We start from the raw sequence: 13,041 nt of genomic DNA on the forward strand, positions 1-13,041 counted from the left end.
AAACATTCAGTTGAGCTTAACATCTTGACCTAACAAAATGTCAATACTTGTTTGTTTTAAATGGGGATTGACAACTGCTGTTGTGTTAATGTTATATGTCTGAACTAATGTGATGTAATTGTAAGCTTTGCCCAATCAAAATCCATTGGATTGATGACAGCAACAGCAACATCAACATCATCATATGAACTAAATACCCACCAAAGACAAGTTGTTAGGTGGCTTTGTGGTACAATGTTTGAATTTGTAATCACACAATTGTAAAAAAATGTCTTAATAATCAGAAGCTGTAATAAAAAAATACTCACATAAGAAAATGATTCAATAAATTTTTATTTTTATTGTAATAAATTAAAATTTACCTAATGTACAGGCAGTAAAACTAGAAGAGATATCGTTACAATTTTATCACTACCAGAAATATAGTAAAAATCCAAAAGTGTTCAACCATAAATTACACTGAGATAAGATAAGTGTTTAGTCTGCTGCAAATGGTAAACCAGCTATGAACTTTTGATTATCATGTGCCTTTAAAATTCAGGCATTCCTCATGGACCACTCACATCAAGTACGACCATGGAGGACTCTTATTACATATGATTAACTATTATTCAAACAAGAACTTTTTAAACAAAGAACATCTTAGATCGGCAGCAAGAGAGATTTGTTTAATAATTGCTTTTGGCTTAGAATGATGATCCACATATCATATTTATGTTTCTGGTAGTCTATCTTCTCCTGAATTGTAACTTGTTGCATAAACACAAAATTGAAACAAAACTGCATACACCTCCAAATACAGTGACGGACTTAAGCGTTTAAAAATACCAAGTAAACCTCGTTATTGTGATGCAGTTTTTGCAAACATGTTATATAACATAGAAGAAACTCACAGATGCTCTGGTGTCAGAGTAAAGCTGTCCTTTTTTCCACTACACATCGAGTAATGGGACTGGTATGGACAGAGCAGTTCTAAAAACTGGATTTTGCACTGCAATTTTTGTACTTGTTTTTAAAACTACATTCTTAAAAATAATGGCTCCACAATGGCATTTACTGGGGTGTGCAAAGGTTTAGAACCTTTGTTTTTTAAGAGTGTAGCTGGGAATGACAGTTTGCTTGTTCAGGACCTCTCAAAAAAGCAAGGTGTTCTTTTAATTCAATTTACCACTTGACTATGTCTCCTTCCTATTATAAAAAAAGCTTTGTCAGTTTAAATACACAGCAACCTAAAGCACAGTCAGCTCACACCTATTCAGATCTGGCCTAATCTGAATCGCTGTCTGAGCTGTCTGAATATGTGGCCGTCTCTGACCCATCTGACCCTGTGACATTCACTAACATGGCCAATGGGGGGACATTTTCGGATGTGTCCAACTCTGAGATGGTATCTGTAACATCCGATTCAGAGAGGGTCTCAGACCCATCTGAGTCAGAGAGGGTCTCTGTCCTATCTGATTCGGAGTCACTTTCTGGCTGCTCAGATTCAGAGTCAGCCTTTGAACTGCAAGAGTCCGAGTCAGTCTCTGGCCTATTCAGATCAGAGTCAGACTCCGAGTTATCCGAGTCCGAGTTCACTTTGGAGCCATCCAGATCTATCAGTGAATCCACATGTACCATTGCTTTCTCTTCCACTGAATCCTCTTCTTCATATCGCCTCTTCCTCTGCAGTTTTTTATTACCTGAAAATAGGACACAGGTTTGGAAAAAATGAAAACACACCCATTCTCTCACATATTCTTGCAATTTTAATTTTTAGCGCTATGAAAAAGTGTTAAACATATGAGATAAAATTAAGAGTACTCTTGAAAATAAAAAAGACGACATGTATAACCAGCAAAGCATTTAAAGAAGATGTATTGACCACTCATCGTTATCATTTTGTCCCTGGCAAGAAATTTGCTCAGTGGCTCATCTTAACTCGGAACAGGCCAAGACTGCTGTACTCAGCTACAACCAAGAGGGCAATTCAATTTTGGCTCCATTTGGAAAATAACAGACACTTCCTGACAATATCACACTCTTTGACTATTTATTCTGAAGTGTAGAGGAAGAAATTAAGAACCTTAAGTTGTGAGTAGCACTATTAGCTGAAGTACACAGGAAGCAGCGGGGTCTTCAGATAAATGAAAACTAGCAAAGAGAGAGAGAGCATTTGAAGTGACAGCCATCAAACTTTGATGGTTGATAAAGAGAGGCAAGTTTCCAGCTCCAGCTGTGTTGAACTCCCTGCACCACTTACATGCGAGGGTGTTGAATCTTCTATCTCATGGATTGTGAGGCTAGAAGTAACACTACAGGTATTTCTATTGCTTATTAATAAGGCAAGATACGATAAGGCCAACAATAGGATAAAGTAACTAATTTATTTGAAAAAATAAAATCAGAAATGAACTTGCGCAATGACGGAAAATATAAAGTGTTTCTATGGAAAACCAGGAAAGAGGATGATGGGCAGGGGAGACCCAACTTCAAAGTAAAGGCAAGGTAGTATAGCTCAAAATTTGGGAGGAATGGCTCCTCCACCCAACCTGTCATGGGTCAAAGTGAGTGTTTGATAGATGGTCTCTTGTGATTCCAAATAAATGAGGACACCAAAGACTGAACAGATTGCCAGAAGGCCTACATTGAGCTTACAAAGTTAGTTCTAAGGAGTGATTTAATTTTAATGACTGCCAGTCCGGATTGGATTTGGGGAGTCTCAGTCATCCCTCAAAATGTGGCAAAAGTTGGTAGCTGCAAATTTCTGAACTGTAGCATAGATGTCCAAATCCAGGCATCTGAAAAACTCGATTTAAGGAACGGATGAAGGAAATGTAGAGAGATAACAAGAACTATTCAGTAGGAAATGAACACATTTAGAGCAGTTAATCTTACAGCTAAATAGAGCTTCATAGATGTTGAAGAAGTTGAGGACATTACCAAGGTAGAGTAGAACATCATCAACATACAGGGAGCTTTTTGAGGTATTTCTGTAATCAATATGGGATTAACATTGTGAAAGCTGCAGACAGCTAATGCCAAAGGTGTTAATGAGAGAATAAATAGAAGTGGGGAAAGAAGACAGCCCTTTGTGGCTCCTTGAGGAACACAAAATGTGTGTGTTTGGGCCAAAGCCCATTCTACCCAGGATCTACCCCCAAAATAACCAATTAATCCTGTCAAATGTCTTCTGTGCACACTGAGAAAGAGAAGGAGCAACATGCCAGTTGTGCAACAAGTGGTGAACATTGTCACTTGGATAGGGGGACTTCAGAATCAATCAGTTTAGAAATCACTTTCTATAGTCAACATGCAAAGAGCTTTGCCAGCAGCTTCACATCAGAATTCATTAATGACAATTGTAATTCATTAATTACTTTGTTTTAAGTAATAAAAATCAGAGATGAATTAAATGAAAAGTTGATGCGAGTGCAGAAAAGAGTAGAATTAAGCATCTGGATGAGTGAGGCTGAGAGCTGCTTCCAAAATCTTCCAAAAATTTTTCAAGACTTTTATTTGGTTTTGTATAAATTAACAGCATTATTAATGCTCTGATTCTGAGATATTAATATTAAAAATGAGCACATTTCTTTGGTGCAAAGGGGATACTCTAAGATTCAATGTCTGAATCCAGAAGGTTTGCACCGTATAATATTCATATATATGTTTCTGGGTAGTCAGCCATTTTTTGGTGTGTTCAAGAAGAGGGGGAGCAGATTGAGTGGATGAGCAGTGGTGTTCAGTACCCAGAAGTCTGGTTCTGCTATGGCCCTGTAGCGTGCAGTTGGGGACCTTGCCCGGCCGGGATGCCTCCACAGTGGAAGGACCTGGGCAGCAAGCATAGCCAGAGCGTTACCTCCCCTGGGATGCTAGATGGCAAGCCCCCTATGTTGCTGCGGTGCCTCAGACTCCCGCAGGCCTTTATGGGAGTTGGAGTTTGGTGCAGCTCTGTTGGGATCTGCAGGCGCCACCAGGGAGTGCTGCAGCAGAAGCTGCAGAGCTCTTATGGGCGGTTCTTCCGCCAAACCCGGAAGTGCTGCTGGAAATGAGTCATCAAGCACCTGGAGCACTTCCGGGTACCTTATAAAAAGGAGGCAGCGGCCACTAATCAGGGAGCCAGAGTGACAAATCTTGACCTGAGGAGTGGATTAGAAAGGAGATAAAGAGAAGGAAGAGAACTGTTTGGGTGCTGTGCTTGCGCTGGACTGTGTTGAGCTTGTGGGAACAGGGAAGGCGTTGCCCACAAGGTAAAAAAAAAATTAAAAACCAGTGTGTGCCTTAAACTTGTGTCCCATGCTTGTCTGTGTCAGGTTCAGCTGGCGGTGCCAGCCTGGGGTGGTCCACAGGCTCAATTTGGAAAATAATAAAGACAACAAGATTTATGACAATGACTCCCTCTATGAGTGTTTATTCCAAAGTGTAGAGTGGGAAGAAACATAGAATTGTAAATCTACTTTGTATGCTATGTCCATTTATTCCTGTCAATTTGTTTTTGCTAAAAAAAAGTTGATCACAAAAAAAAGGAATTGTAAATCTGAGTTGTGCTATTAATTGACATACACTTTTTAGTTAATTTTGTACCCCTTCATTCTAGTGCAAATGTTAACAGTATTTTTGCAGCAAGCACATGTGAAATTGTATGGGAAGATTGGATTAACGGTACCAAAAAACTTAAACTTGAAGCACTGGAGTAGCATTTCAGAATCATCTCAATGGCTCTGTGCACAAATCTGCATTCGCAAGTGGGATATTAAAACATAACCCCTTGCAAGTTTGCTGTGGCACCAATTAAGAAAACAAAATGGATGGACGTCAGTTTAAGGCACATTCACAGGTTTTGGAGTTAGTGTGCCATCTCACATTTAATGATTGATTTGTGTTGACAACTGATTGCAAGCAGACATATGCTATGTGATTTTATGATTTTATGAGTGTCACTTTTGAAAAATCTTATGTAACTGAGTGGGGAAAGCACTGGATGAGACTTTATGGCACCTGAGCAATCCGATGCTGTGAAGAATGACATAATATTTTGCTGCATCTCTATTGTTACTTGGCAAAGAAGACATATGAGATCTTAATATTGAGTGACTCCTTATAGAGTCATAGGTGAAAGGCAAGATTGCCAGCATTATTTTATGACAAATCTATAAAACATTACACTAAACCCCCAGAACCTAACCCCACGTTCACACTGTGCACAGCAACTGATTTAGCCAGTCGAACCAAAGAAGAAGTCCATGAGCATAACAGACAAATCAAATTCCTGATGACAAAGAAAAACTTCTATGCAGAGGACTCATTACATTTGAGCACCACCACTACAATGGGGATTTCTGACATACACGTGCAAATGAAATACTGAAATATAAATTACTATTTAGAAAACAAGAACAAATGTATTTATTGGAGCTAATGCCACTGCTCACCTTGGAGAGCTGACATTGACACTTGTTGCAAAAAATCTCCTTCAGTCTTCACTGCCAACAGCTCGCTCTTGACACTGTCCACAAGTTGCTCAAGAGACGAGGATTCCATTTTCATTTGGACATGAAGCCTGTGAGAAACAAAATTTCAAAACTGGACACTTAAAACACAAATTTGAGACTTCTGTGCACACATTTAAAGAGAGCAACCAAAAGAATGTGTCACAATCGATAAGATGGGGTAGGGTGAAGCACAAGATAGTGAAATGTTGACAGAGAAGACAACCTTGTTGCCAACCTTGGGGCACATTTTAGACTTTGTTAGTTTTTTTCTCCTTTATTTGAAAATAAAACAGAATACAACTTTGTAAAAGTGCTACTTAAATTGCTTACTACTCCCAGCGCCCTTGGCAGTACTACACCATTGGGCAGCTTCAGAGTGGTGCGGAGATTGCAGGGAAGAAAGCTAATTAGGTGCTTTCTTTAAAATAGAGGCAAAAAGATGCTAAGGGGGTTGCAGTCATCTGTGTCAATTCATTCCTACACTTCTCACACCACCTCCGGAATACAACCACTATTAAATTACAGTTTCATTCAGGATTTATTTGTTTGTCCTGTGCCTGCTTGCTCATGCGATTTCATCTAGGCTGGTAAATGTCTTCATTTGGGGAGCACTCTTAACTTCTACAGATCTTTACACGACAACTGGACAAAACGTTCAGTGAAGACATGTTTTCAGAAAGGTTAGCAAATTTATTAAAAATCAAAACCTGAAAATTTTCATTTCCTTTAGTATTCAGACCCTTTGTTATGGCACTGCAAATTGTGGTCAGATGTATCATGTTTCCTTCAATTCTCCTTGAGATGAGTCCAGAACTTGACTGGAGTCCACCTGTGGCAAACTGAATCGATTGGACATCATTTAGTAATGCATATACCTTTGTATACAAGGTCTTTTAATTCACTCTGCATGTCAAGACAAAAACCAAGCCATGAATTCCAAGGAAATCTCTGTATGACCACTGCAAATAGATTGTGGTGAGGGATAGATCAAGGCAAGGGGATAAAACCATTTCTAAAGCTTAGGCTGATCCCAGAAGCATAGTGACCTCAATAATTGTGAAATGGAAGAGGTCTGAAACCACCAGTACTCTTCATACAGTTGGCCATTGGGCCAAACTGAGTAGCTGGGGAAGTAGAGGGTCATCAAAAACTTAATGGTCACTGTAAAAGAACTTCAGGGGTCCCCTGGTGAGAAGGGAGAACCATTCGAAAGGATGAGCTTCTCTCAGCAGCACTCCATCAGTCAGGCAGTTATGGTAAAGTGGCTAGCTCCTGTATGGAATTTTCCAGATGGCATTTAAAGACTCAGATCATGAGAAAAAAAACTCACTTGTCTGATGGAACAAAAATTGCACTCTTTGGGAAGAACTTCAAGTTCATCACCTGCCTAACACCATCCCTACATAAAGCATGGTTGTGGCAGCATCATAATATGGGGATGTTTCATTAGTGGCATGGACAGACAGAGACTGGTCAGAATTGAAGGAAGGATAAATGAAGCCAGATACAAAGAAGACTTTGAAGAAGACCTGTTCCAGAGTGCACAAAACCTCAGACTGGGACGATGGTTCACCTTTCAACAGACCACGACCCGAAACAAAACAGCCAAGAAAATGTTAGAGTGGCTTTGGGACAAGTCTTTGACTGTCTTAAGGTGGCCCAGCCAAGGTCCATACTTAAACCCTGCAGAACATCTGAGGAGAGACAGTTCTCATGAAGTTAAATGAAGCTTGAGAGGATCTGCCAGGAAGAGTTGGGTAAACTGTCCAAATCCAAGTGTGCAAAACTTTTAGAGACAATCCAAGATGACTTGAAGTTGTAATTGATGCCAAAGAGGCTTTGCCAAAGTACTGAACTAAAGGTTTGAATGCTAAAGTGAATAAGACATTTTAGTTTTGAATAAGTCTGCAAACTTTTCTAAAAAAACATGTATTCACTTTGTTATTATGGGTTATTGAGTGTAGATTTTTCAACAGAAATGGCAAGTTAATCTATCTAAAATTAAATCTACAATAGAAAGTGTGCAAGAAGTGAAGAAGGCTGAATACTTTCTGAATCCACTGGCTTGTATTTAACTTAAGGGTAATCCATGTGTGACTTATCATTGTACTACAAGTTAGAGTGTCGCAGATGGGTTCACAGTATCCTCTTTGATTTTGGTTCATCTTATTTTGCTATAAATTGTGTTGGGTAGAAAACACACTAACAAGCATACACATAACACTAAATTAGGGACTAACCATACCAGAGTAAAAAGAACAAATTCTGATAAATTTCTAGAAATTATATTGGCAAGAAGAAAGTTTAATGTCACGGTTTTTTGCTGGTTTGTAACCCACTTATTTAGTTCAAGGGAGTGGGGAACATAGAATATTAAAATCTACCCATCTGTCTATCCATTTTGCAGAATGGTTTCTTCCTATTCAAGGTCACAATGTGCTGGGATGTATACTAACATAATTTAATACAAGAAGGGAATTGTGGGAAGAAAACGTAATCACACAAAAGGGGTCGAAAGTTGCCAGTAATTAAATCTTATGGAGTGGGTGAATCTGATCTAAATAAAATGTTTTACTATATGCTTTATAGATATGTAATGCATCCATTGCAATGAAACATAGCAATCAATTAAATATTTAAAGGGGTAAAAGTGTATGTTATTATAAAGACTTGGAAATCCTCATCACACTACATAACTGGCCAGTGCATAATAAGGATCATAGGGACTAAATATGCATCTGGAGTAACAGTACGAAATGTGAAAAACATGCCGAATACTCCATAATAGACCTAACAACACTGGACAAAGAGGTGATGAACCTGTCATGATGGCAGGGTATGAGCTGGCAGGATGAGCTTATTAAGCAAGCAGACTAGGCTGAAATTATTCATAATTATGAAGGGAGTTGCATGTATTCAGAGCATTAACACCTCAGGGACTTTTGGATCTTCACAGTTTCTGGACACATTAGATTATAAAGATCCGATGAGCAGTACTGGAATACAGGGCTGCTTTGCTTTGTTAATATTTTTTAAAGAAGGCGGCCTTCTGCTGTTATGCACCTAAAATCTGGAATAGCCTGCCAATAGGAATTCGCCAGGCTGATACGGTGGAGCACTTAGAAAAATTGCCGCAAATACATTACTTTAACATGGCTTTTTGATAACTTCACCTTCATTTAATCCTGATACTCTGTATATTCAATTCATCGTAATAACTATTAATGGTGGCTCTAAAATCCGTACTGACACCTACTCTCTCTTCATTTTCTTTTCCCGTTTTCTCTGGTGGCGATATGCGTCATCACCACCTAATCAAAGCACCGTGATGTGCTTTGGATGGATTAAAAGCTAGAAGTCTACATGACCACCATCATCAAGTCCTTCCATGAGATCCCTAAATACAAAGAGGACTGTTTCATTGATGTTAGGTAGAATGCCCAGAGGGGGCTGGGTGGTCTCGTGGCCTGGAACTCCTGCAGGTTTTATTTTTTCTCTCCATCCACCTGGAGTTTTTTTGTTTTTTCTGTCCTCCCTGGCCATCACACCTTACTCTTATTTTATGTTAATTAGTGTTGTCTTATTCTAATTCTTGTCTTTTATTTCTCTTTTCTTCATCATGTAAAGCACTTTGAGCTACATTATTTGTATGAAAATGTGCTATATAAATACATGTTGTTGTTGTTATTTATTGCTGAAAGTTCAGCTCCTTGGCCACTAAGCAACATTTCCTGACATTTTCATGTTCCTTAGTTATTGATGATTGGTAAAACTTTAAGGATTTAATATCTGCCTTCATTCACCCTGCTCTTTTCAGTTTTCTTAGCCCATGACAGTAGGTTCAGGTTCAGGTTGGGGAGCATGCACTGCTGCACCCACCACATGACGAAACAGCTCGGGATCTCAGCTGGAAATTCCCCTTGCAGATAAGCGGTCCAGTCCCCCACAGTACCACCAGGACCCCCCCACACCGGAATGACCATCTATCTACTGCAGCAAGGTGTTACGTGGGTGCAGTGAGGATTCTGTGAGCCAGATTACCCTTAGGGAATTGCGCCACATGGCCATAGTGCTGTAATTGATGCTCCCTCACAATGCAGGTAATGTGCCTCATTTGGGACTCAGTTGAGCAACCACTCATTTGACACAAAGTCAAACCAGCAATATGAAAGGGTTCTCCAAAGATGCACAGCACCGATGGAGTCCAGTCTTTATCTCAGGTCACTGGACAGCATCTATGTCTTTCAACCATATAGCAAAAATGGAAACACTAGGACCCTAAAGACTTGGACCTTCATCCTTTTGCAAAGATATTGAGAGTACCACACACCCCTTTCCAGGGACCTCATGACTCCCCATGCTCTCCAAATCTGTCTACAGACTTCAAAGGAAAAGTCACATGAGACATGAATGTCGTTTCCATGAAGATAAATAAATCTCTCAATGAGTTCGACATTCTCTCCGCAGACAGACACACTGTGCTGACGGCTGCGCTCAAGAGGTCTTTAAAGGTCTGGATCTTATCACAGTAGGACATTCCCTTATAAGACGTTTGGCCATTAAGCTTTTCAAAGACAGACAAATGCAGACGTTTGTGTGATGAAAATCTAAGTAAACATGACTACATACACAGTGCCTTCAGAACATATTCAGCACACTTTTCTTTTTTCACATTTTATGTTACAGCTTTATGCTAATATCATTTACGTTTATTTATTTTAACTCATCAAGCAACACTCAATACCCCAAAATGGCAAAGTGAAAATGGGGTATTAGAATTTTTTAGAAATTTTTGACAATGAATTAAAAATCAAAAAATTAAATATCACATTGGCACAAGTATTCAGACCCTTAGCTATGACAATTGAAATTGGATTAGGTGCATTAATATTCTATTGATCATCACTGAGATGTTTCAACACCTTGTTTGAAATCCAGCTGTGGTCAATTTAATTGATTGGACATGATTAGGAAAGGCACATGCCTGTTTATGGAAGGTTCCACAGTTGGCAATGTGCATTGGAGCAAGAAAATCATGCCATGAAGTTGAAAGAATTGCCTGCAGAGCGTAGAGGCAGGATTGTGCTCAGGCACGGACCAGGGGAAGGCTAAAAAATAATGTACAGTACTGACTGTTTCCAAGAGCACTGTTGCAGCCATTAATTCTTAAATGGAAGACCCCTGATGGAACAATTCTCATTCTTCCTGCAGTTGCCACCTGGCCGAATTCAGCTATCAGGGGAGAAGGACCTTGGTATGAAAGGGGACCAAAAACCTGTTGGTTACTCTGGATGAGCTCCACATAACCTTTCTGAAGACAGGAGAAACTTCCAGAAGGACAAAAATCACTAAAGCTCTCCAATAATTTGGGCTTTATGACACAGTGGTCAGACAGTCTCTCCTCAGTAAACAACACATGAAAGCCTGCTTAGAGTTTGCAAAACGGCACCTAACAGGCTCTCAAAATGTCATAAACAAGATTTTCTGGTCTGATGAAACCAATTATTTAAGTAGGAAACAAGGCAGCACTCATTATCTGCACAATACACAAGGCAGCACTTATTATCTGCACAATACCATTCCAACTGTGATGCATTTTGATGACCTGGTGCGGTGTTTTCAGCAACAGGAACTGAGTGACTAGACTGGGCTGAGTAGTACAGAGATATCCTTAATACAAACCTTCCACAGAGCTCTCTGGACCTCAGACTGAGCCCAAGGTTGACCTTCCAACGGGACAATGAGCTTAAGCACAAAGCAATGACAACACAGGAGAGGCTTAAGAACAACTCTGTGAATGCCATTGAGTGGCCCAGCCACAGCCTGGTCTAATGCCTAATCAGACATTTCTGGAGAAACCTGAGAACAGTCTCCCATCCATATTGAACAAGCCCGAGAGATTCTGCAGAGAAGAATGGCAGACAAATTCATAAATAGGTGTGCTAAGCTTATCTCATCATAACTGAGAGGACTCCAGATTGTAATGGCCACCAAAGATGTTTCAAATAAATATATATAATACATGAGTCAACGTGATATTTAAGGTTTTTTTTTTATTTTTAAAGCCTTTCTGCTTTGACATTGTGGGGTATCAAGATGTGCTTGATGAAAAACAATATTTTAGTATAAAGCTGCAACATATCAAAATGTGAAAAGTGAAGAGACCTGAATGCACTGTACATGAGGTGAGAAACAGAAATTGGCAAGTATATTTACTAATTATGGGATGGAAGTGTGGAATTAATACACGCGAAGAGCTTCTTGTCTAACTGCTAGACAGGGAATTACCCACACCTTGCTTGTCCAGATTGAGCCGACATGGGCTCAAGGCTTCTGTCAACTATGAAAGAAAATCGAAAAAGTCTCCTAGATGTACCCCCAAAGTGTACTGGGGACATGGAGTTGTTCATCTAAACATCGAAGATAACATCTACTTTTACCATCAGCCATTCACTACACTAACCAGGGGAAAGACGATACCAGTGATGCAGCCATTACTTCAAACATTTTTAGAGTTTGATTCGTTTTGTAATATATGTTCGCGCATATTAAGAATAAAGTTTGTATTACCCTTAAAATAACATCTAAAGCACCGCAGGACTTTGCCCAATGGAGCAGTTCACGCATTTTACTATAGCCATCAGGACCGGCACTGCCGCCCAGTAATTCTGGCGACCTGCAAAGTAAGACGCGGATGGGCAGACAGTGACGTCAGAGAATGCGTGGAACAGCCCGACTCGCGTAGCACCGCATAATTACATCCTCTAAGTGGCGCTCTTGACTTAACCAAGCATCGCCCCATCCTTACCAGAGTGCGTGGCGCTTGCCGGTACATATTATTTAAAGTAAAAATATTACAACGGCGTACACAATGGAAGGGATGGTTGACACGGGAAAAAAGGTAAAGTGATCAAAACAATATCAGCCTACTTACCTCCGGCACTGCGGGGGGTTGATGGAATATAATCGCGTGCGCAACTCACTGCAATAAGTAACTGAGCATGGCTCCGCCCACTTCAGTAAAGCTACTGGATCGATAAAATAAGAGCCTCCTTTTAATAAACCGGCATCTCCCGGCAGCAAGCATTCACGTTCACGCAGTTCCTGTAGAGTCAGGATGTGCGCCGTAGGATTTTCCACTTCCATTTTAATAACTTTTTTTTAAAATTGTACGGTGTTTTCACTTGATAGAATAAACGCCGATGACATATTTTCCGCAAACTTAATTAATGAGTACATTTAAAGTAAGGCATTCGAATGTAACATGTAATAACAGAAAGAGTTAACTGCATGTCACGTTGGCATAGATCTGGAAATTGTATTTAAACCATGTCTCCTGAATTACGTTTTCAAGTATGTTGCTGTTTTCAGTTAATAGATTTATTAATTAACTATCATTTGAGTTCTAACTATTATTATTATTATTATTATTATTTTATAGCGCCTTTCCCATGCTCAAGACGTTTTCATTTTAATATTTAAGGTTTTGAAAAAGTGAAATTTCCCACAACAGGGATCACAACAGGGATCAGGGTCCCACTTCTCACTTTGCGTGTCTAGCAAGTAATGT

The 13,041-nt window shown here is 39.6% G+C and overlaps 1 protein-coding gene across 1 annotated transcript; it reads right to left on the bottom strand.

Moving 5' to 3' along the window:
- Positions 1-421: 421 nt before the first annotated feature.
- On the bottom strand, positions 422-12,617 carry LOC120538243 (lisH domain-containing protein C1711.05-like). The gene is made up of 3 exons (XM_039767695.1): positions 12,406-12,617; positions 5,412-5,539; positions 422-1,682 (listed from the first exon to the last, which is right to left on the bottom strand). The coding sequence occupies exons 1-3, from the start codon at positions 12,615-12,617 to the stop codon at positions 1,267-1,269; spliced, it is 756 nt and encodes a 251-aa protein (XP_039623629.1). The 3' UTR covers positions 422-1,266.
- Positions 12,618-13,041: the final 424 nt, after the last annotated feature.

Source organism: Polypterus senegalus, chromosome 10 (genome assembly GCF_016835505.1).
Source record: "Polypterus senegalus isolate Bchr_013 chromosome 10, ASM1683550v1, whole genome shotgun sequence".
NCBI lineage: Eukaryota > Metazoa > Chordata > Cladistia > Polypteriformes > Polypteridae > Polypterus > Polypterus senegalus.